General features: G+C 45.5%; 2 protein-coding genes and 1 pseudogene across 2 annotated transcripts in view; 2 read left to right on the top strand and 1 right to left on the bottom strand.

Annotated features, from left to right (window-relative positions):
• sin3aa (SIN3 transcription regulator family member Aa) overlaps nucleotides 1-26,217 on the top strand; it is a 533,056-nt gene that overhangs the window by 216,286 nt on the left and 290,553 nt on the right. The gene's annotated exons all lie outside the window — the stretch shown is intronic.
• LOC132465327 (U2 spliceosomal RNA) lies at nucleotides 1,768-1,930 on the bottom strand (annotated as a pseudogene).
• The window catches only part of ptpn9a (protein tyrosine phosphatase non-receptor type 9a), a 282,448-nt gene continuing 261,693 nt past the window's right edge, over nucleotides 5,463-26,217 (top strand). The window contains exon 1 of the mRNA XM_060061559.1: nucleotides 5,463-5,486. Coding sequence (XP_059917542.1) covers nucleotides 5,463-5,486 — 24 coding nt within the window. The remainder of the gene's footprint in view (nucleotides 5,487-26,217) is intronic.

The raw sequence follows: 26,217 nt of genomic DNA, 5'->3' as shown, positions 1-26,217 counted from the left end.
TGGATAAAAGTATATTCTGAATGAATAAATGTCAATATTATTCTACTAAAAAATATGCTTGTATTCATAAACATAATATTAATAATAATTGTTTTGATAATAACTATATTCCCTGTGTCTGACAGATGTGCGCCCTTGTGCTCGGTTTATCACATGCCCTGTTAATCACATGTCCTGCAATCATTGTTCTACACTTGCGGTGCAGTGGACCTTGCATGAACTTGCGGTTTGCGGTTGAGTCTGAATGCCTAGTGACTTGTCTGCCACATCCGAGGCTGGGTGTTGTTGTCAACCTTGGAATGAACTAAGATACCTGTCCCTTCGCCCTGCTCCCGTTCCCCTGATACCCCAATCACATGTGAAGCCTTTTCTAATCAGAGAGGTTGTTGCTGTGCATGTAATCAACAACTATTGTGTGCCCGCCACACTGTCATGTTCAATTTAAAGTTGTACAGCACAGTATTAGATGATGATTCCAACTTGATCTAATCATTTTAATTTTCATATTTCTAAATTGGATATAAAGTTATACGTATAAAGGGAAAACTAATTAAGTTTCCTGTAAACAATAATTGAAAAGCAATGAAAGACAATAATTGAACAAATAAAAGTAAAAGTATGAGGCGGTACAATAGTAAATATACCAGTGCAGACATGCACTGGTATATTTGCACAGTGCAGCACAGTGCAGACTTTTTGAATAAAAAGCTGAAGCAAGTAGAAATGCTCTGAGCACTGATGCAAAAGTATAAAGTGTTGATGCAGGCAGACAAACGTGGAGGTCAGCTTAGGTCTCTGTCAAACCCGATACACACAATGCCATAAACCATCCGAGGCAGGCAGGCCTCGGGAAACGATTTTAGCAGGGTTATCATTATACCTTATTATTGCGGGTAAAGTTATCAGCAAAGCAATGTTACTCAAGGCTAATGATTTAGCCAGTTTTACTGGGCTAGTAATTATAAATATGCACAAATATTACAAAGAGTAATATTTAACTGCAGGAATTGCAGGATTGGATAAGGGAGAGGAGATGAGAGGAGGTGGTTAAGGAAAGAGGAAAGGAAAGACGAGAAGTAAGAGGTGATGAGAAGAGATGAGAGGAGGTGGGTAAGGAGGAACGAGAGAGGAGAGGAGAAGTGAATGGGAATAAGAAGAGAAGGTGGGTAAGTAGAGAGGAGAAGTGAGAGGTGATGAGAGGAGAGGAGGTTGGCAAGGAGAGGAGAGAGGAGTGGAGAAGAGAGAGTTGATGAGGAGATGAGAGGTGGGCAAAGAGGGGAAAGCAGGGAAGGACAGAGGAAAGTACTACTATGACTACAATAGCTAAGAGAAAATAATGCAATCACGGTAATGTAGAAAGCACTCAATCTGCATCCTCATAAGCTAGCACTTTGTTTTGGGGTTGAAAATTGGCTTGAAATTGCTATCCGTCTGTGCCGGCCAAATTATATTGCGTTGTTTTTGAGCCGATTGAATCATATTGCCAGCCACTCCATCGCACAGCAAGGCTTAAGTGACTCACGCACGGCCATGGATCGAGTTCTACTTCTTAGCCTGAAAATAACCTTTAAAGGTCACAACATAAGTCCTTCTCTAACGTGGTTAAAGACGTTGCTAAGAACAAAGCAATCAGACGGTGAAAACAAGTCGGCATTACGCATGCCCTCGCCAAGCAGTAGGTTTCTACTTGCTAGCCACCTTGCAACCTCACACATTCACACAAATTATACACACAACATAAACGCGCACATACCCGCACACACAAAAAAAGATTGCACTTAATTGATCCAAGAAATGTGTGGAGCGAATGAAGCAAGCTCCTTTCTTGACTCCAGCTGCCAAAGATCTTGTCCCTTTATACTGGAAATACCAGATATTAAACTGAGGAGAACCGAACCTGCCCTTGATCATAACCAAAAGGCCATTATATACAGAGAAAACACATCCACACACACATCAAACACACCATAGAAGCACAAAAGGAGCGCAGACGCAAAAGGTTTCGCACATGACCTTTCCTGCTTATTGCTTTCAACCGAGGGCTAACTCGTTTTGTCACCATTTATCTCCAAAGATTCAATGGCTTCCCCCTGCGTGAGGCCCGATCTACAGCTCTGGCCCCAATATCTATATCTCGGATTGGCATAATTTTCATCCATTACATGAAATCCTTTGAAATAAAAAAACTCTGTGCCCTTCCGCCAACCAAACCAAATTGGTTAGTGTCGTTTCTCCTGGGCTGGATACGTCATCATCAATGAGTCAATGATGAACTGTGAACTAACCACAGAGCGCAGACGGGGACAGGCGCGGGGCCAGCCCCTGAGTGGGAGTGGCGGTGCTCTCCGAGTGGTTAATTAGAGTCAGCGCTACATTACCTCTAATTGATGAGTCCCACAGCTCGTCCCCACGAGTACACCTGGACGCTCACATCTGTCAACGCATGTGAGGGCTGGCGGGAGACGATGATCCCCTTCCAGTCTTACTGACTGCCCTGCCTGCTTCAATGCCCGTCTCTCTGCCTGTCATACAGTTTGTTTGTCTCGTGATTGTTTGCTCTCCTCACTACCTGACCCTGCTCTTCTACGGCCTGTCTACCTCCCTGTCTTACTGCCGGCCTTTCTGTCTACCTGCCTTGCTGTCTGCCTGTTCTGCCTTACTGCCTGCCACCTGTATTGCCTCACTTCCCACCTGAAGGCCACCCCCCCCCCCCCCCACCCAGAGACACTATGAGGGAGGTTTTAGTGTGTATGGGACCAGGCCACTGAAGACAGATGGGGAGGGGGGGACAGAGATGTCAGACACAGCCTCCCTCCCTCCCGTCGTCTTTGAAAACACTTGAGGTGCTTTTCTGCTTGTCATTGCCTGCGGTATCAATTACGGTTCCCCCCCAAAGAGACGCCACGTGCTCAGTAATGGAGATGAATGGGTTTTGGGCTGTTGGCATAGAGGGCCGGTTCCTGGTGGACGTGGATAGCCTCTCGCTCCATCGCACGCAGCCATTCTCCTTCTCATAACCTAAAATATACTGCAGCAGAACCCATCCTCGCCAAGCATACCCGGCCCTCCTCTGAAATCACACTTCAGAAGGGGGTTCTGAAAACCCCCCTTCCTGTGGACGTCATTTAAATGACCCAAATGAAAGACCAGCGGGGGACTTGATTCTTTAATGAAGCCATCATCGGCGCATAATTGATCCGGGATCACTTGTTGGCATGAGGAAGGCTTCTGCCTTGACGCAGCTGGGAACAGTTAGTGGCTAGCAGGAGAACAGAGGCTGGTGCAGAGCAGCAGGGCTCTGATCACCCAGGAGAGGGTTTACACTGATGGATCAGACCATTGGGCTTCGGCCTCACTCTGTGACGTCCGCTCGTCACCTCTCGTGCAAAATGCAAGGAAACACAGGCCCTGTGTTTCCCTGGCCCCGCCCTCCTCTATGCTGATGGTCGATTGGTCAGCGAAGAGGAGGCCTTTCAAATGATCCTCTCCTTGGATGCCAGGAGAGAAATGGATTGAGCTGTACGTAAATGTGATGGTGGTTCAGTTCAAGAAATCGTTATTGTCCAAAAGGAGAAATTCGTCCATACGCGAAAAATTGTTGCATCAGGAGCACCCATTCAGCTCCATTTAAATCGCACGGCGTACAACATGACAATGCAAAGAGCCCTACATGCAGCAAATGTAAACACAAGAAATACAAGAGGCTAAATAATTTTTAGCTATAGTCAGTGATTTAATGAATGAATGGCCACAGGGATAAAGGACCTCTTGGTCCTTTTTGAACCCCCCCCCCCACCCCCCCCTCTTGACACCCTGAAGCCTTGTCCAGGGAGGGAGCGGGTTCAACCTTCCCTGCAGGGGGGGCGCCCCGCAGAGCCCAGGATCACATAGGCCTTTGAAGGACGCTGACAGGTAGGCTGAGCCATTGGGATCAAACAGGAAGTCGAAACACTGTAAATCCTTTACTATCCCGATGGTTTTTGTTTGTGCTTGGTTCCGTTTTATTTGTCTTTTTTTTTTTGGGAACCACGGTAATTTAAGTTATCCTCCAGCATGTTTCGGCATGCGGTGACTCTGCGTTGCTCCGGTTCTACAGTGGCACGGAGACAATTCATCACAGGCAGAGTGCATGGGCTAACCAAAGAGGAAGTAGCCATAATGGATGTAATTATTAAATGCTTAGCCATTCTCCAGGTTAATGTGCTTTACGTTCAATTGATGCAGGGCCAGGTGGAAAAAACACAGAATCAAATAATGAGAGCAAGCGCAGGCAACCATTACGGGCAAAATGAATTAATCATTCACCAACAACACTAGCGCTAATAGTTTAAGCCTCATCCGCCCGCACTGTAAATCCAGACACAAAACGTGTGACTTTGGAAGTGTACAGCTAAGTGTACAGCTATCAGAGAAGTGTTTAGCTCTTGAGTTGCACATTAATATTATACGCGTCAAACGCCGCCCCCTCCGTTCCTCCATCTTTCTCCTCAGGCCTGGCGAGCATGTTTTCTGAGTGCCAAATAAAGTGCCTGGGCGAATTGGGGGTCCGTATCGCATGATTTGATTACATACGTGTTCGCCACACATGCAGATTCCAACGCTTACATATGTGCCACACCATTCCATTCCACTCTTGACTTCCCCGGCAGTCTTCGCCCACGAAGACGGAATGAAATAAGAAGGGAATTAATCATTTGTTTCTTTAGATTCTGTAAGGCCTCTCCGATGTCTCAAACAACATCACCTCCACCACCATCTTCAAATGAATTTCAAATTGCATCACAAGCAACGCAACACCATCAGAGCCGCCATCGACGGCGCCGCCGCAACAGCTGTATCATCAAACATAACGTGTGTAACTTTTGTGAGCTCAATAAAACTGAATATGAAATTCATTTTATTTTGCATTGTCCATTTTATCATTATTAGTGACTAGGTAAGTCGATGGAAGAAGAAGTTCATTATATGCATGAGTGACACAGATATGTTAGCTTGGCTATTCAAATATAGAACATTTGTGATTGCCGACTTTATTGAAAAGGTGTGGGCTAAAGTAATCAAATGCAAGTTTCCGACTTTCAGTAGTTTTTTTGAAGAATTTACGGGTGCAAATAAAAAACTTCCCTTTTCCAAATGTAATATGTATAATTCAATCAATCAAAATATGAAACATTGATATTTGTTTTGACACAAAGATTAAAGTGCTTTAAATCCCCAAAACTTTTTCCGTTCTTTTTTTTACGTTTACTTGTATTTGTTTACAGGCCAGTCCTGGCCTCTCCAATATGAAGCAGCAAAGTTAAACTCCAATATAATCTCCACCACCACCTTTATCACAAACACCTGCACCACTCTCTTGTCCTGTCAACTACAATAGACAATCACACGGAGCAGGGACATTGGATTAAACAAATGTTATAAAATAGTAAGGGAGATAGAAACCCTAGGAGGTACAAGTGAACATGACCAGCAAACACAACTACAGGTAGAGAGGGGAAAGGAAAGCCAGCGAGACAGAGAGAGATGACAAGGGGAAGAGAAAGAGAGAGTGTATGTGAGGTAACAAGGGGAAGAGAAAGAGAGAGTGTATGTGAGGTAACAAGGGGAAGAGAAAGAGAGAGTGTATGTGAGGCGGAGATTAAGTGAACACTGTAGGGAAGGGCGAGAGCTAGGTATGGAAGAGATGTAGCGATAGAGAGATTTGTGTAGTGGGAGAGAGGGAGGTAGGAGAAAGATGGATGGCAAAAGAGGAGGAGAGACAGAGAGAGTCAGTCTGGGAGCAAAAAAAATAAAGAGATTGTTGAGAGAGAGAGAGAGAGAGAGAGAGAGAGAGAGAGAGAGAGAGAGAGAGAGAGAGAGAGAGAGAGAGAGAGAGAGAGAGAGAGAGAGAGAGAGAGATGTTTGTGGATGGATGAGGATGAGGATTTGCTTGAAGGGGTGGGGGGGGGGGGGGGGGGGGGGGTTATCTCTTGCGCTGGGCTACCATGCAGCCCTAATGACCTGGCCGTCCACCGGGGGGGGGGGGGGGGGTAAGCCGTGTGCAGGGGAGCGTATGGATCCACATGCCAAGACCTGTGCAGCAGAACAGGGATGAATGCTGGGTCGGGTCTGGCCGCTAGCTAGCCCTCGCTAAGCCTGCGGAGGACTACAGCATCATTACAAAGCATTTCAAGCAATTATAAAATATGAAGTTTATTCATTATAAAACATGTAATCAACAAATCTAACATTTAGATGGAATGGGTGATGAATGTTTTTAATGTCTATATTTTTCGCAGGATATCCTGGGGCGCTGGGCCGTGCAAACAGAGTTCCAGTCCTGCGGTAACATCTGTTATCTCTGATTGGCAAATGTCAATATTGATTCGCTCCAATTGGTCCTTTGGTATTTGTCCAGCCCCTGCTGGCAATGTAAATAATAATTTGCCCTTTAAATACACCAGAGGAAGTCATACAGACATCTGACTGGCACCGGGCCAAACCCGCCGTGGCGAGATTACTGCTCAGTTGTGGTGTTGGTACTGATGGCTGGATTCCTGTAGATCCATGCTATGGATCTCTTGCCACTGCTAAACAGGTGCATATGAGCTTTCCTCTGGCTGTCTGATACCATCCTGATCTCACAAGTTCACGTACTGTTTCTCTCCGCAATTCGTTCTGGCCTCAATCCTGTTGAGAGATTTCTCCACAGTCCAATGAGCACTTGGGGGCGGGGGTTTCAGTTCATAATGAACAAGGGGGTCTGCTGAAGTCTGCTGTTATAAAGTGGCCCCAGAGGAACGGGCTACAATCAAAACAGTTTTTATCCGGAACAGACTGAATAACAATGCTTAAAGATGAACAGAAACCTGCAAGGAAACTGCTTGGCTATTTTAAGATGAGAGGATGTTTTTCCTTTACTTCAAACCGGGTTTCACTCTGATTGGCTGGAGCCTTTTTTAAATAAGGCCGTGACCATATTAGGGAACCAATTGCTGCCCAGCCTATGCCAGTCTAGAATTGTACATGCATCCTACAAAGTCATACACACACACGCATACACACGCCAGCATGTGTGCACACACTCACGCACTTGTACAGTATGTGAGAAAAGTATGTGAGAACAGTATGTTCAACGCAGAGCAGAAAGTGCATTTTATTTGGGCATAAATAACTTCCCAAGGCATCCACATTTCTATTTGAAATGATCACATCAAAGATTTGTATGATAATGATTAACATTGAATTATGATCCAGAACTATGTTGGGAAATGTTCCAGCAACTAACAATCATGACAAAGAATGTAGTGTAATGTACAGATGGATGGGTGGATGAATGGATGGATAGATTGATGAATGGATGAATGGGTAGAATAGTGGAAGAATGGGCGAATGTACGGATGAATGGATGGATGGATGAATTTGTAGAATAGTGAATGAATGGGTCAATCGATGGATGTATGGATGAATTGATGGGTGGATGAGTGGATGAACGGGTGAGTGGATGAATGGATGGATGGATTAATTGTTGGATGGATGGAATGATTGATGGCTTGATTGGTGGGTCAATGGGTAGTGATGTCCGCAATGCAAAATCCAAACAATCAAACTAATCAGACTCGATTTGGCAATAGCCTTATATTCCAAATGTCCGATTATGTGCTGCATCCCACCTCGGCTAAATGGAATCGGACCTGCAGAAATATGAGCATTACCACGGCGGTATCCACATTTTGACGATGACATAAGCCCACTCTATGCACAATTTTGGGCCTTTCGCAAAAATGACACACTGACTGGCAGTCTAAAGAAGTACTGCACTCTGAATTCAGCGGCTATCTCTGCAGTCCGCCAAACAAACCTCAGCCGTCTCCCTGCCCTCTGCCAACGAGCGCCCGATCGATTTCCGCCCGTCTTTGTTGTCTCCCTCTGAATGTCAAGAGTTGGACTTTTTTTTTTATGAGATGCCAGACAACAGTGCTGAGTGACTGAACTTTTTAATGAATAATTGAAGTGACATTGCAGGCGGGGAAATGACAGAGAGCCCAGTGTGCGACATGGGAGCTGTCGGCACACACATGGGGTTTGCTGCTTAGCGGAGAAAAATGAATCGTTGCATGGAAATTAAACAGGGGCTGGGGAGGGCTCCCTTGCCAAAACAACGTTGGCATTGGAGTCTGATGGGGACTCACCTGTTGGGATAAAGGATCTTTTGGAAAAGGATTTTTTAATTATCATACAGAAGTAATTGTAACACTACGATACGCCTCTTTCTACACAGCTTTGACAATGCTACTTCCAAAGAATATAGCATGATAAGCTCAATGCGTGGGGTAACGTAGGTTAGTGCAATGTGTGTTTTTACAATAAAACCATTCATGACTGTGTGTTTTTCTCTTTGTTGGGATTTAAATGATTGATAAACTATCCCTGAGACCCCAAGGAGACCCCAATAAACACTGAAAACAGGCACCCATTACATATCCTGTTGTACAGAACGACTCATCCCTAGCAGGCTAACTCCTGTCCGGCTCTCCGTCTGTCCGTCCGTCTGCCTCTCAAGCATCTAGAGTAGATCAGCATCTATCAATGTAGCACAGCAAACCAGGCCACTATATTGCAGTCTTAACCTTAACACCGTCTCCAAGCCAACTAAGTGCTGTTATGCTTACCACCAGTTTGAGGTATGAACCTGCTCCCCCCATTCCCCCCCCCCCCACCCCCCCCTGGCCCGCTTCAGGGAGAGCGCCTGAATCAATTACAGCCTGCCCCCTCCAGCCTGGCCTGCCAGCCCCTGCTGCTGCCTGCTGCAGGCCAGCCACTCTGAGCCATATGCTAATCGGACCTGCATATGTTCGCCCGTGAGACTATCTAAGAGGCCCGGGCAACCCAAAGGGCAACGCGCCTGACGCTGTTGCTGCGACAGGCCAGCGATGGGGGTGGGGGTGGGCAGGGGGGACAGTGGCCCAGGCCCAGTGTCTTCAGGGGTCATGCTGTATGGGAGAGAGAGGCTTCATGCTAACGCTAGTAGAGCTGGTGGAAGCGTAGCGCCAGATGGAACGATAGCCTGGAACGACTAGCGGGGGGGGGAGCGGTGAACGCACCCACACACACACACACACACACACACACACACACACACACACACACACACACACACACACACACACACAGTGCCAGAGTGCATCCAAAATAGGCGCGATGCTCAATTGTGCAGAACAATTATTTTTTTGGTTCATCTGCTCATATGTATGCCAACTGACAGTAAAAACGTGTTAATTGGTGTTGATATTATGAAACCAGACATTATATTTACTGCATAAAGACCTGGACGAGGCGAGATAATAACGGCTCAGTGTATTAAGGTCAGTCAAAGCGTAAAGTAAATTGTGTTAGATAATAAAAGATGGGTGGATGAATGGATGAATTGATAGGTGGATGGTGGATGAAAGGGTGAATGGACGAATGGATGGATGGCAGCCCGTGGTGTAGATCTACAGTCTCTACATGGGGGGGTAGTTAGCAGGGAACGCTCTGCGGTTGCACCTCAGGTCTTAGCACCTCAAGATCTCAGGCCAGTCGCACGCCTCTATATATGGTCGGCTCAGCATGCACACATTGGCAGCCCTCCCCCAGAGACGGAGCAGAGCGCTGTACCTAAGGCACGGACAGACAGCAGGGGTACAGATGGCTTTATTGATCCCGGAGCAAATGATTTAAGACCATGAGACCAAGGGGCTCAGTGACAGAGTGTCACAGAGAACGGGTCGGTTCCTCCTTAACTCCCCAAGCCACAGGGAAGGGAAGGGCCAGAGAAGGGCTAGAGGAGGGCTAGAGGGGGGCTAGAGGAGGGCCAGAGAAGGGCCAGAGGAGGGCCAGAGGAGGGCCAGAGGAGGGCCAGAGGAGGGCTAGAGGAGGGCCAGAGAAGGGCCAGAGAAGGGCTAGAGGAGGGCTAGAGGAGGACCAGAGGAGGGCTAGAGGAGGGCCAGAGGAGGGCTAGAGGAGGGCTAGAGGAGGGCCAGAGGAGGGCTAGAGGGGCGCTAGAGGAGGGCCAGAGGAGGGCTAGAGGAGGGCCAGAGAAGGGCTAGAGGGGGGCTAGAGGAGGGCTAGAGGGGGGCTAGAGGAGGACCAGAGGAGGACTAGAGGAGGGCTAGAGGAGGGCCAGAGGAGGGCTAGAGGAGGGCCAGAGGAGGGCTAGAGGAGGACCAGAGAAGGGCCAGAGGAGGGCTAGAGGAGGGCTAGAGGAGGGTTAGAGGAGGGCCAGAGGAGGGCTAGAGGAGGGCCAGAGGAGGACTAGAGGAGGGCTAGAGCAGGGCTAGATCAGGGCCAGAGAGGAGGTCCATATGAGCTGTGGGAGTACATTAATGAGCCTTTAGCCTATAGCTTATAGCCTGGAGGCCGACCAGCCAAGCTGACTAGCGCACACACACACACACACACACACACACACACACACACACACACACACACACACACACACACACACACACACACACACACACACACACACACACACACACACACACACACACACACCTGGAACAAATGCATGCACGCGAGATCATGCACACGCACACATTTGAAGATGCAAAAACAAAAAAATACAGGACAGAAATACATACGCACACATGCTCACACAATTTCAGATGTCAACTTCTTTCTCACTATATGTTTGTTTGTGTTGGCATGTGTGTGCATTTATGTGCGTGCGTGGGTGTGTGCGGATGTTTGTTCGTGCATGTGTGTGCGTGTTCATGGTATGTACAGTGCGTTCAACCATCCATCTGCGTGTCCACATCATACATAAGACAAAGCTAATCGCCCTTAAAAGAGTGATGTATCGCTCCATAAAACGGCAACAAGAGGGGAGAACGGGCGCCCCGGGATCACCGGAGGACAACCTCAACTCGGAGAACGATGGACCATTAAACCATTCCGCCCCACCCCCTGCTTATCAGGTGAGGTGTGCAGAGGCGGAGCTGGCAGGAGGAGGCATCCACCTAAAGGGGTGGAGGCACACGCACGCTCCACTGAAGCACGAACACGGACTGTCAGCCCGGCTCCCGTGGAGCGCAGGATTCGCAATTGCGTCATCCCCATAAGCAACTGCAAATTTTATAACCCCCCCTTCCCTCTCTCGCCATTCTGTCATGAACAAGTGCCTGTGAACCGCGATATATTGTCTGTCATAAATCAACCCCGGGTTTCTGAGAGTTTCTGTCATCTACGGACCGCAGTGACGAACGGTATACACCGAGTCTAATTGGATGAAGGAGTGCATTGGAGTGGGTACATTAGTCTGATGCGAGGGCTCACATGCACTGCATGCCCGGTTGCATGCCATTAACTCGTCTCACACACTGGAGCTCAGTAAAGTGGAAAAAGAACGAAAAAACAGCCAGGCATTATTTGTCAAGTAATGAGCCATCATTCACAGGTGAATTACACAAATTGTCTATTAATGGAAATACGAATGAAAATGAATGCGCTATACATTTATTTTTTTATTTGACAGGGACAATGCATTGCTCATTAGCAGTTTCAGAGTTAGCTATTAGCTAATTTACACCTGTAGTCCTTGTGGGTTCAATGGTTATCTAATGGTTTACTATTTCCAATTGCATGCTGGGTAGTTCTAGTACCACTCCTCGAGCACCACTCCAGGTACTAGAGGTTTGTTGTTTCATGGTAATGAAGACCTCCGTGTCTGTCATTTGTATTATTGGAGGAGCATGTACCTTTGATATTTTTAAATGTGAGGTTTAGGAGGTGTACTGTAGAGGAACATTATAATTGTTATCAAATGAAGCGGGAAGTCTAATTTGTCCTCGCAGAATGTCCTGCGTAACTGCTTACGTTAAGATAGGTTCCAAATTAAATAATAATTTTCCAGAATATCATGTCTACCTTTCTTTCAATTCTTTTCAAATTGCAATTGGTCTGTCTTTGGACGGTTGGCTTTATTCAACATATTCTTTAATGAACTTGTAAAATTGAGGTTCAGTCACGCCCAATAATAAGTCAAGATATTTGGATTTATCAAAGTGGGCAAATGTAATTTCCCTCTCTGCAATTACCATCCCTCATATCAGCTCATCGAGTAAAGGACTGGACTTAATGATGTCCTATTCCTCAATTATATAATAATTCAGGGACATATAATATTTACCACGCTGACATCCATGAAGCCAATATTAACATTATTTTAAGGGTCAGCGAAAATGATTGCCAAGCTCCACAAGAAGCCCAGCTAAAGCAGCTATGCTGCGTAATTGCATGCAAGTTATGTTATCTTTTGTTATGTTAATCATATTAACGTATCTTATTAAAATCGTGTCTTCAGATCCTAAAAGTGTTCAAGGAGTTGGTTAAGAAAGTGTTCTAGTGAACGAGGTGACGAGTTCACCGAGTCATTGAAGCTTTTGTCACGAGTGATAATGCCTTTTTTTTACGCTTCACAGTCGATGAAGTAAGGACCCCCGAACAAAGGCAGAGTAGGTACATAGCTATGCATAGGTATTGAGTAGGTCAATCAACAGTCCACCGTCTATTGTGTTAAAGGCTCTATACGTTCAAAGGCAGTGAATGTTGGCTGGCTGCAACATCCCGAAGTGATGAAACTCGATGATTGAGTTTATTTCCAAGGGATTGCTCCAAGGGGAAAAGTTCAGATTGGACACTAATGGTCTTCACACGGTCTAAGAACTAGCTATGTTTGATGTGGCATTTTTTTTTTAAGCTAAATCAAACAAAGGGAGGCAGTGTGAATTTTTATTTTTTTTTAAATGATGATTCTTAACACAAAGTTAAAAAAAGACTATCTTTTTCGCTTTTCAATGTCATCTTCTTATTTTCGGTGGAAGAAATACTTTAATTATTACTCTTTCAGAGTGTGTCCTCCGTTTACATATAGAAAGCCTCTTCTTCAAGGTAATGAGCTATTGGCTGACCTATGAGCAATTCAAAATGTATTCAACTCAAAAGTAACGACAATGAATAAAATGTAATCTCATGAAATCACAATAATCAATCATTTGTAATCGTACTACCTCAGCTGCCATGGCAACAATCGTACCGATCGGCATTAAAGGAGGGAATATTTCACACGTTGCCTGAATTTGGCCGCCCATTTCCCTCTGGAGGACTTAGGGTTGGGGATGCCCAATCAGATTTAACGGAAGGCTCATGAGAGGCCCATGAGACAGAATTTGTGATGATGAGCAATATAAATAACCCCCACACACACACACACACACACACACACACACACACACACACACACACACACACACACACACACACACACACACACACACACACACACACACACACACACACACACACACACACACACACACACACACTTTCCTTCCCACAGCCTGCATAATGCGGTAAAACAACGCATGTCCATCGTTATTCAATCTCTAAGATTAGAGAGCAAAAAATAAAGAGTATCCCCCTAACAAGCACCAACGGCTGACTCAGCGCCTGGTAGTAAAACGCCCTTCGGATATTTCACGGTCAATCCCACGCTGGGCAACACCTGCCATCCACCAGCGTTGCCAGAAAACACTTCCTGCGCTTTCATGGTCGTCAGGCAAAATGATGAGCCGGAAAAACACTGGCCAGATAAACCGACCGAGGAGATGCAGACCTACCCCTCCAAAGAATAACAATATGTCGGTTCATCAAAACACGTCGAACTGTATAGGGTAGTATGTCACAGCCAGCTGCTCCGCACCACTAGAGAAAACAAGCGAGGGGCTCCGGGAGGGAAGGACCCGGCGGCGTTGTGCTTAATGTGTGTCAAAACACCAGTCCTCAGGTGTGCAGGACTGGAGCTTCTGACAACGTGCCAGATGTTGGGTGGCGCGTTCGCTAACCACTTTGGGCCATGGATGGTAACAAGTGTTAAAAAACGCGTTTATTCTGTTGTTTTACTTGAGAGAAGGGCTTACGGCTCTCTTCATAAGCGTTTCTCTTGGGTACACAAATAGAGCTTTGAATTGCATGCACTGTGCCTAAATATGAAGATGAAGAACTATTAAGTAATTTAGCAGGAACCATTATCAAAGGGACTTCCAGGGAAATCCTATGCACTCGTTCGGTTGCCCTACATAGGAGTAATTAAACAAAAACCAAACTAAAATTTAACTTGGGCTAGGTTAAAGGACGGGGACAGTATTATAGCGAAATACCGTTTTGTCCTGTTTTATTTGGCATTTTGTGAATCCACAAAACACGACAAAAACTGTATTTCACTACGATACTTGATTAGGAACATCACCGAACACCACCAACCACTCGATGAGTTTCACATTTCTAAAAACAAACGTTGAGGGGTGTTTCAAGGACAGGTTTGTGAATGCAGGCATTGTGAAGCAGGCAGGGGCGTTTCGAAATTAGCCAAATACCCGAGGCAGGACCAATATTCAAAATGTCGGTGTTAACCTCTCTATTTCATCCTGGACAAACCAGAAAGGGGGCTCAATGTTCAAAATACCGGACTTGTCCTTTAACTATCTTGCCAGAGGATAAGAGTTGGCAACTTTCTTACTATCAAATACGGGATAAAAGGTGTTTTCCTAGTGGCATGCCACATTTCGGTGTGCATGGTGCCAGGGCAATGGGGGTATGTTTTGTGAACACACATTGTACATTCATGCACTGTAAATTCACACTGTAGGTTTATCCACATTCATGAATAAACCTACATTCATTTTGCAGGTTTATCCATAATCACAGTTTAAGCCTTTCTAGCACCTGCAACACTGACAAAACACCAGAAATTAACTCACATTTTTCCGGCGGGGGGTGGTGCATTAATGCTATGCATAAAATGGACGCACATGAAGGTTGCCTGTGCTCGGATGACAGGTGAAACAAGGGTGTGATCACGCCACAGCCATGGTGTGAGCAACACAGGACCTATAGCTGTTGTGATCCAGGATCTGCAGGAGAGCCATATGGTGATCGGAGTAGCAGGCAAGGGAGTATGGGATGTATGACAGACAGACAGACAGACAGACAGACAGACGGACAGACAGACAGACGTAAACTTTATTGATCCCCAGGGGAAATTCAACGTCACAGTAGCATGAAGACATCACACACAGCATACCCCATGAACAAGATGATGAAATAAAATATCCCCATGGAGAATGTGTGTCATGATGGTAGTACAAATAAGTACAGCAGTGCAGAGATAAAAACTAGAAGGCAGCAATCTGGACAATAAAAAGGAATAATGTATGGCACAAATCAAAATTAGCCCAATAGAAGAGACGTCTTGGGTGGTACGGGAAGGTTGGCCCCCCTATCAAGGATCCCTACAGGTACATTGGGGATCGAACCTACAAACCTCCTTACTGGATTTGAATACCTTAGACAGACAACTACTATTCTGCTTAGATGTTATTAGGCAGGCCCTTTTACCCAAAGCGATTTACATTGAGCATTTTTTTTTGTAATATCAGATCTTAATTACCAGATAGGTAGGGGTATCTTGCTCAAGCATGAAGACAGGTATAGAGCAGACTTTTTGTCTGGGAGTCAAACACACTATCCTCATCGCACCACTCACTGCACAGTACTGTGTTGGGTATAGTGTTTGTATGTATGCTCCTACTTTACAACCTGATAAACAGCATCAGCATGCTATTCAACCTCAACCACAGGAGTTTAATTCAGCTTTGCTTTGGGTGACCTGTCTTTCACCCCGGGTTTTTTCGCTAAAACACTAAATGGCATATCACCTGCTTTTCAGCAGCCCGGTACAGACCGCTGTTTTCATTGCAACATGTAATGAATTGGTCTTGATGAGCATGGAGACGAATACTAATTGGCTGGTTAGGCATGTCTCTCGGGCTGCATGTATTCAAGGTGTTTTATTTTGCCAAATGCTATATTGCGCAGGACTTTTTTATTTCCAATACACACATAAATGGTGCAAACATGAATGAGGAAAATGTACCTGATAGATACATATATTAAATAAATGCATTTACTCATCTGAAATCTGAGTTCACCTCACTTTAGACCCGTTTCCTTGCTTTTTACTTTTCGGTCACATGCAATACTGTAGCTTCAGATTGCTACTGTTGTGTTGTATGTTAGCCTTTGCTAATGCCTTTCTACCCCCGCAATCTGAAAGGACTGACAGACCGATGTTGTGGTTCTCTGCAAACCTGATGCAACGCGATTCCTTCAACCCGCAACTCTAAAGTGAATCCACTTTAATATGTTTAATCGTGTCCGTATATGTCAGGCTGGGTGCCCACCAAGCCTCAGAGTCAGATTCACCACCCTCGCCTCTTAATTCAAGGTGAAGCCTCCCCCAAAAGTGGTCGCGATGGGAAACAGTCCAATTACGCCTCCGGTTTACGGAACCGTTGGTAACAGTAGTGACGAGGAAGAGGGGGAGAAATGCCGAGTGGACACAAAGGGCAAAGCAGTGAAGAAGACTCAGATATGTAATTGCTGTGCCATTGCACCTAAGCTATGGGTCCCTTTACAGGAACTTGAATTCATGGTTCTGCATATGTGTTTCTGATTGTAGTCTGCCTAGAGTCAGTAATTCATCAGGTGATTTTCATAAGGTCAAGGAGATTGGTCGTATGAATTAACATGGTTTATCCAAACCTCCTTAACCAGCCTATAATTAATAATAATTCATTTACCTGGAAGCAGTAGCAGGAATAACGAAGTGGAACGTATTTCTCCCTGATGTTTGGTTACGTTATTTGAGAGGTGGTTGTATGCTGGGGCAGCAGCCTCTATAAAACATGCGGGGGACATAGACACCCACATACTGTACCTGTCTGTACTGTGGATGGTGACACACAGACCCATATACCTGTCTGTACTGTGGATGGTGACATACAGACCCATATACCTGTCTGTACTGTGGATGGTGACGTGGAGACACACATACGAAGTGGAATATATATCTATATATATTATATATATATATAGGGTGCGATTTGTGAAAAAACCAGAGGGGGGGATAATTTTGAGAAACATTTTATTCAGGAAAAATAACCACACAACAGTGTGAAAACTTATGAAAACAGTTGATCTTGTGACCTTGTGTATCTAAACCTTACACTTAGGCTTCATAACGTAGGCGGTAGGCCTATTTTGAACGTGAACTTAACCACTGCATTTGCAGAAATATTTTCTCATAGCTAATATTGTTTTTAATTGTGCCAAATAATTTTTTTTTTTTCGATATCAGTTCAACAGAAAATATGAAATACCACAATGTGCTGTCAAGACGTTTTTTTTTTTTTTATGGGTTAATCGGGTAGACTATAGGTCAGACTACGAAAACAGACAGCTCTGATGACGCACTTCAGCCTCTTTTTTTTTGCTTTCCTGTTGGCGGATCGATAGCAGCGTGGTGACCCTGCTTCAACCACATCTCTGCAAATCTGCGGGCCGGGAAGGAGGCAACATCTGGTGCATTTACAGAGATGAAAAGCAGATTGTGCAGTGTGGACACATTCATTCTGTTTCTGCCATCTGTAAGAATGTGGTTCATGGCGCTGAAACCTCTTTCACACTCGGCTGTGGACACTGGGAGCGTGGAGACATTTAAACTCATGGAACTCCTTCAGTAGTATGGGACTGGTTGCGGCCTCAACAGCAAGAGTTTTGTGTATGGCGAGAAGTTTTTCATCGCCGTAGAGGATGCACTCGTCTTCATCAGATGGCCAGTTTGATGGATTTAGAACGGCGGCGGCAGAGATTATCCCGTTGTCATCCAGCCTGCGCTCAATGTTGTCAGCCAGGGAGACGAAGAATATCTCGCGAAACACCTCTGCCTTGCGACGGCCCCCATCACCTGGCTGAGACACACTGACCCCCTTGAATGTGGGAGATTTTTCAAATTCCTCCCTCATGCATTTTGTGTTCACACCGTCGGCTTTCCTCATTGATCTCAGTGCGCTCAGTGCCACGCCCACCTCAGTGTTGGCACGGACAGCTGTTGCGTCTCTCCTCTGAAGGAAAAGTGACAGGGCCTGTAGAATCTCCAGCGCATCTTTAATCAGTGCCATCTCCACCAAAAAAAGCCACTCTGTCATTTTAGTGTGTATACCCTGACATCTTGCCCTCTCCTTGGTGGATCGGGATGGGTTTTTGGCCACCTCTCCAAAAGGCTGGATAGCTCTCCCATCTATCGCTCCCGGTAGATCAAAATCACAGCACAATCAAAATGAAGACGGACCCTGTGTATTTTGGTTGTTAATTATTACGATGTAATGGTGAAAATACTTTGGGTGGGGGGGATAATTTTTATCCCCACCGAGGATAAAAATAATTCAGCAGAGGGTAGGACGTGTAAACCAGAGGGGGGGTAATCCCCACCATCCCCACCGGCAAATCGCACCCATATATATATTTTTTTAAGTAGATATATTAGATAAATATATTCGTAAGTATAATTGAGGATGAAGTCATTTTCGTCGGCTGGTCTCTGATCACACTCGACAAACACGATGACGATGGCGCGTGGAGTCACACAGCAGAAGAACAGGCAGGACCCCCAGCGGAGCGGGAGCTTGTTGGTTTACCACCCTCTGGGTTGTCTGGGGGTGGGTGGGGCGGGGTGGGGTGGGGCGGGGGGGGGGGGGACAGTCATACCTGCCTAGGCAGATGGCAGCCTGTTGATGGTGTAGCCTGCTGGGATGAGGGGAGGTCATTAATCAGCATCGTTTGGACGCACGCACGCGTCAGCAGCTTGGTCCCCGGGCGGCCCACAACAATAACAGAGGTATCGACGCCGTCTTCCGACCATGGAGCAGTTTACCTTTAAAGGGGAATACCCGTTACGTCGTTACGTCATCACCCACACATCACCGTACGATTAACGAAATTCATCCCTAAAAGGGAAGCTACGTGCCATGTACACACACACACACACACACACACGACAAACACTGCACATTTGAGTTAATTCTACACAGATATATTTTGTGTGATAATTGAAAGGGCTCCGTTCACAGCCTCGCTGCCAGGTGATAACAAAATAAGGTGCAGCAATTAGCAGAAAATTGTCATGCCTGAATTACCAATAAACACTCCAACGTAAATTGAGCCGTCATTTTCCCAAACATTGATATCACTCTCACTCTTTACGTTAGATAATGGAGTATAATAACTGCTGTGACAATGCAGCCCACCATTACTCTGAAGAAAAGGAAAACGTAATTCTTAGCATTCTGGTGGCTTCCCCATAAAAAAATTTACGCATTCCTTGAACGCTACTCTTCATTTGAAGGCTAACATACTAAATATACCTTTTACCTTTAATAGTAACCTGTCCATGGTTGTCAATGGTTCAGCCATACACCTTCATTGTACATGGCCAGCCATTGGTGTAAAGAACAGCCAGCCTTTCATACCAAGATGAATCTGAAAGAGCTGAACCTTCCTTGAATCTGGATCCTCCATTCATTCACATGTATCTCCCCTTGGGAGTCTTACATATAGGAAATAAAAATCAATATGGCTTAATGGCTGTATTTCAAGGACAGATAAAGTGGCCCTAATACATCCTAATACAGCCCTTCTATATCACTTCAATCCCTCAATCTGTGATGAATTTAAAATTTAACTTTCCACCTGTGACTTATTTCACAGTAAAAGCAAACTTTTGTGATTAATAAGTGAGCAATGTAAAAGTGTGGGGCTTCCATTACTGGCATACTTCTACTTCTACGTCTCATCTCGAAATTAGGTTATCGTGCTTCTTGTTTTTGCCTTCCAGGTAAAGAAGACTAAGTGAGGCTGCCAGTATGCCCTGGTTAATTGGAATGCAGCCAATTCCGTAACATGGTGGGATATGAGTAATGTAATGACCAACTCACCCTGAGTCCCACTTTGGCTGTCTGTGTCTTTCTATTCCGAAGCTCGCTACGCTGGGAGCTAATTAGCCTAATACAGTAATTAGTATTCGCACTGAGACAGTCGTGCATTGTGTGATATGTTGGCTCCATTCTCGTATCTTCAGCAATTGAAATGACACAATGGCTGTAACTTTGACGAAGAAGAGCATACTCTCTATTCAGGGATCCAATTGGAGCTGTTTATATGATATGTTTGACGCCAATCTGTTGAAACAATTACTATAGTCCTTATAAATCAACGTGTATTTTATTTTTATTTTTTAGAAGCTAGTTTGAGCTTGAGTAAATATTTACCGTGGAGATATTTAGCAGATGCTTCTATACAAAGCAACCCAGTGAAGTCGTCAGGTACCGTGCTCAGGAAGGCCTTCCAGGTAAAGCGCTGACATTGGGCTTCGAAACCCAGCAACCTTTCTGCTTTCTGTTCTGCCACTGAACTCCCAAGGTTCAGCCCGTCCGCTACAAACTCCGTCCTGCCCAGATATCCGGCCCCTGCTATGGCTCATAAAACATACTGCAACCGTGTTCCCCATGTTACAATATATGAATACACTTAATTTCCAAAAATGGCTGTTCAGGAATGATGAATCACCGCAAAAGGTTCTGCGGAGGTCCGTCTGCTCGGACACGACGGCCCACTCTGGAGGAGGGTGTCCGGGAGACAAAAGATAATGGATGTCCTCTCTAAAGGTTACTGCGCCGGAGGGCTAATGGGCCCAGGACTCCCAGCAGTGCCTCTGAATGGGCTCCGGTTCTACAACACCGCACGCCCACAATGGAGCGCAGGAAGTGAAGCGGAGGCGGAATCTGGCCCACTTCTTGGAGGAAGGAGAGAAAAATGAATATATACATATGTATGTCTATAGAGAGGGAGAGACAGAGAGACAGAAGGGAGAGAGGAGTGTGGTTGTAGAGTGTCTCTCCCTCCCTGGGAGAAAGGTGTAAAGGAGTGGAGTAGAGTCGAGGGGTGAAAGTTACATGGTGATAAGAGAAAGAGAAAGAGAAAGAGAAGAGAGAGAGAGAGAGCGAGAGCGAAAGAGAGACTATAGTGGTCTGATTGACTGTCGGTATGGAGAGAACTATAATCTTGGGTGGAGAGAAGCGAGACAGAGAGAGAGAGAGAGAGAGAGAAATTACAGAGAGAGGGAGCTGCCGAGAGACTACAGAGAGAGCTATGATATAGAGAGGAGAGAGAGAGAGAGGGAGAGAGACTACAGAGAGAGCTATGATCCAGGGAGGAGAGAGAGAGAGAGAGAGAGAGAGAGAGAGAGAGAGAGAGGGACTACATAGAGAGCTATGATCTAGGGTGGAGAGAGAGAGGGAGAGAGAGAGACTACAGAAAGAGCTATGATCAAGCGCAGAGAGGCGTGAAGGTGGAGCACCATAAGCTCCCCTCTGGTGAGGAACTCTCCGGAGACGAGACGTTCCCCCCTGCAGCACACGAGAGATCCAGGGTACGTTTGCGGTCGTGACCCGGGTTTGACCCCGGGCCACGCCTAGCTCCCTCCCTAATCCTCATCGCGAGGCCAGGATTATTTGGGGAAAGACGGGGAGAGAACAGAGATTTCACTTTCAGCTATCAGCTTGACCCCGGTGCCCGGATAGGCTGGTGACGTCCCTTTTGACCGGTCCAGAGCCTGAAATATCTCTCTCTGTGTGTGTGTGTGTGTGTGTGTGTGTGTGTGTGTGTGTGTGTGTGTGTGTGTGTGTGTGTGTGTGTGTGTGTGTGTGTGTGTGTGTGTGTGTGTGTGTGTGTGTGTATCTGTTTGTGGGCAGTAAAAAATGTATGTTTTTTTATTAGGCTTTCATATCTGTGATAATTGGATATCAGAAAGAACAATATGTTATACAAGGGGACCACTATAGTGTACACCTCACAAATGGCGGCACCTCTCTTTGTATACCAACGCAATTCGTTTGTTGCATTGGCTGTTGAAAGCGATTGTGTTGTAATTAACAAACTATCACCCTATACATGCTATTCAGAGACATTTGCAATTATAGCTTGAGTCTATACATGCTGTTTCCATACACCGCGACTAATTTGTCATTCAATACAAAATTGTCACATTTAGTGGGCGGCGAGGCCGTATGAAGTGAAGGGCGGGCTAAAGCAACACACAGAACTGCCCTTTTAACATTTTTTAAATGCTTAGGTTGAATTGTTGCCTGTAACAGTGGAACTCGCCACAGCGACTCGCTCAAGGGGGGGTCTCTCTCTCTCTCTCTCTCTCTCTCTCTCTCTCTCTCTCTCTCTCTCTCCCTCCCCCTCTCCCTCTCTCCCCCTCCCTCTCTCCCTCCCTCCCTCTCTCCCTCCCCCTCCATGGAGTGTCCCTGTAGCTCCACCCCCCCCCACACACAGCCAGGCGGGAAACAAAGGGCCACTCTCACACACACTGAGGCGCGTGGTTGGCCCAAGGTGCACGTATTCACATTTAAAAAATTGGAACAACATCCGACGTCTAAACACTCCGGTTTTCGCACACCTTCAGCTCTGTTGGTAATCTGCCTTTACCCAGACTTCCCGACACCTCTGCGCTCCCGTTGGTGCTGTTGTGGGTGCATTCTGGAAAGCTCCTAATTATATGTGCCGCCGCGAGATAGCATCCGCGCAGCAAGCGCTTTGCTAACGAGAGCATCTATTACACGGTGTTCTCCGGCACCGTTTGGACGTACAGGGGGAGTGTTTTTAACCAGTATTGTCCGCACATCGTAAGCAGGGAGAACTTTTTTTCTCCTCCTCTCTGTAAACCTTTCAGTATGGATAAATTAGGGGGCTGATTGGCAGATCAATCATGGTTACGGCAACGAGACACACTGTGTGTCAGCGTGCGTGGGTTTCCAGTGTTACCCTGAAGACCGCCTTTCCAATTGGATGAATGATGTGCTCTATCAATGTGGATAGCCATGGAAAATGATTGCACAAAAAATCACATGCACACACCTACCCCACTGGTTTTGCTGAATGTTTTGTTTTAATTGCATGTTGTTTTTTATTTTCTATGTTCTGTGAGGACGAAGAGACAAGTTTCCACTTTCTGTACCATACAGGTCTATCTCATAGAACTAGAATAAGAGAAAAGTAAACTACAAAGTCCTAACTACAAAGGTAGTAATGGGTACCGTCTTTGGCTGAACAATAGGAGTTGAAAGATCTAAAGAACAGCTAACTTCTAACTAACTTTTGCACACAGACACGCACAAACACACGCACATAGTTGTATCTCTCAGCAACATTTTGAGAGTGTTCTTGCACTTAAGTACAGCTTGAGAACAGCTTGTGATGAGGAGAGAGCAACTAGGCGAGGTTGCACGGGAGGGCCCCTTGGTTGATGAATGAGGCATCGGCTTGGATGCAGAACTAAAATGCTTCCAGCTCAGCTGTGGTGACAATGTGATTAATATTTACTAGGCATTGAGCTAATTCATCATGGCCATGTGCGCACCTATGGCTGACAAGTCTCTCATATGGATGCTTGGGCTAACAGAGGGAGAGTGGGTTTTGGCGATGGAAAGCAATTATTTTGAACAGAAATAAAAATAAATCGAGGAAATGCGAGTTAGGGTCTGGTAAGGAAAGACCTGAGGAATATGGAAAATGGAAGAGAGCAGATATTTGCTTGTTTTTTAGTTATATTTTAATGGTGCCATTACATTTGAGTGATGGAAACCGAATTATCTCCCTTTAAGTTCTGGGGCTGTACTTGAGAAAAACATCCTAGGGAAGTGTTCCAAGTGTCCAAGTGCATCTCTCCAGGGGTCTATTTTTGAGCCAAAACTCTGGTTACTATGGTTTTGGTAACCAATACAATTTAGCACTAAAGCCCCCGCAGAAAAAAAGCTGTGAGCAATTTAGTACAAAACATTTAAAGGCGTTTTAATGACTTCTAGGTGCCGGGTAGCTTAATGGTTGATATAAAGCATTTTTTGTATAAGCAAGACGTTCTTTTAACAACTTAATTTTGAGGGCATAGTCTCTTTAAGTGGAGGCGTCTATGTTCATCTAAGGCCCCTAGCCAGGAGCTGGTGGAAGAGAAGCCCCCCTAGGGTGCTGCTGGGACCAAGCCCAAGTTAAACAACCAAGTCCAGAATAATCTAGGAACAAAGATTGTGAAGAACCCAGTTCGGTACTGAAACTGTTTATGATCTGACTCTATTATAGAGAATTTCAGTAATTCTTCCATTTGAGTGGTTATTCTTTCATGTACTGTATAAAGCACACAGGGTTCAAATTTGACTTTTTTATATTGTCAGCCCACTGACACTCTTACACAGTCCTTTATCACAGAGCTGATCAGGAAAACGACACTCATTTTACAAACTTTTAGTATACAGTATATACAGTATTTACTGTCTATAAATGAACATTTATCCGTACTCTAACTTAGGTTTTTGCACAATGAGATAAAACTTAACTTTGACATAAAATATAAATCTTTCATATTTTTGCACTGGTGTTCAGAGGCTTTAATGGAATATAGGGTGTCATTTAGGGCTCCAAAGTAGATAGTACTTAGGTAAGAGATAATGAGCAATGCAGTATCCAAATAATACTATCCTGGATCGTACAACCCATCGTGCCTGAGGAAGGCAGAATGCATTAGTTTACATGTTCTTCAATGTAACTGCACACTCATTAATGGCTTTTTAATGGCAAAGCTACTCAAGTAGACATGAATTTGTTATAATCAGCTCATTTTTAATTTCACTCAATACTTTTCCCTAATTTTTTTGCTCATCTTATTCGTATTTGAATGATAGCCAACATAGCCTGAAGATAAAACACAAGTTCTTAACACATGGCTGCTCGCGCCGTTCACATTCAGATTACCATGAGATCTGCCACTAGCGGATCTTCAATTACCACTCCTCACAACTGTTGAACATCGGAAGCATTGTGGATGCGCCGTATGAATCCAATCATATCTTGTACTGGATTCTCTACCGTTTCCTCACAAGCTCTGGGGGACACCAGAAAATACAAATTGTAAAAACTAATAATGTATTTTGTCAAATAAAATATTGTTCACATGCTTTGAACGGTGGATGCCCGGCGTTAGTTGCATTTGTATTTGTAATACCCTCTGGACCCCATAAATATAAAACACTCTACACTGATCGCAAATATCTTCAAACAAGACATCAGCTAGTCAGTTAAAGTTGTCTTCGTGAGAATACGTTCGCACAAAAAATACATCTTACAGATGTTTTGCAAGTCACAAAATATTGAACTCCAAAAAGCCAATCCGACTTCCGGAAGGCTCAGTCATTCCGCATCTCCAATTCTAATGTAGACAATCACAACAATCCTGCTATGTGAGGATATGCCCACAAGCGATAGACGGCATCTCATAAATACATGAATGAAGAATTATTTCATTTTGTCGAGTTCAGTCACCGATTTTCCTCACCCCGGACCGATTATCTATCGCGATGCAAAGATGGGGGTTTATGGGTCGTCTGCTGTGCTTAAGATAGCCTCAGTTATTCCTCAAGAGGCTACACTTCATTCGTATAATATACATATATATATATATATATATATATATATTATATATATATATATATATACACCTCCACTGCCAGCTTGCAAACACACACTTTATATCTATCGATAATATATACTATGTATACAAAGATAGATAGTCACCCCTTAACATTGGTTGTTAACAGCACACCGTGGTTGTAAAGCACTTGGTTTATGGTCTGGTGGGCTTGCCGCAGTGCCAACGTCAGGGCTGCAGGACCAGCTCCTGGCTCGATGGGTCTTGCTGCTCAGCGGCCAGAATTAAGACGCGACTGCTGTCAGGGATGGGGAGGGGATGGGCACTCCGTTGGAGAGCGAGAGAGCAAGAGAGGCCAACAGGCAGGGCAGTAACTCACACTTTGAGGCCGCTGCCTTGTTTAGAAAAGTAATCGAACCCCACCCCCCCCCCCCCCCCCCCCCCTCACCCAGCCTAGCCTCTAGCTTGCTTGTCAAATGATACATGGTCAACGCTGGACAGAACAGTGCATGCTCAGGGTGGTCCCGCAGGGCTCCACGGGCAGCCTCTCCTCTCTGTCAGAGGTCTCGTACCTGGACCAGGCACCGTGTTGCTGGGGAGAAGATGAAGACTGAAGGCTCAGCTATGGTTCCACGTCGACGCAACGTGATGACCACGCAGACGCTTCGACGCAGTCCTGATTAACCTGTTTTGGTTCTGCGTCGGGTTCTAGTGAGCGGACCAATCACAGCCCTCGCTGCTGCGTCGCCTCAACGCAAGGTTACAGTTTTTGGGAGGCGCGCGTCCGGCCCTCGCGGTGGACGCAAGGAAGGTCCGCGAGGACG

Source organism: Gadus macrocephalus, chromosome 9, assembly GCF_031168955.1.
Source record: "Gadus macrocephalus chromosome 9, ASM3116895v1".
In the NCBI taxonomy this organism is placed as follows: Eukaryota; Metazoa; Chordata; class Actinopteri; order Gadiformes; family Gadidae; genus Gadus; species Gadus macrocephalus.
The sequence above is the reverse complement of the archived record's forward strand: the minus strand, read 5'-3'. Positions and strand labels throughout refer to the sequence as shown.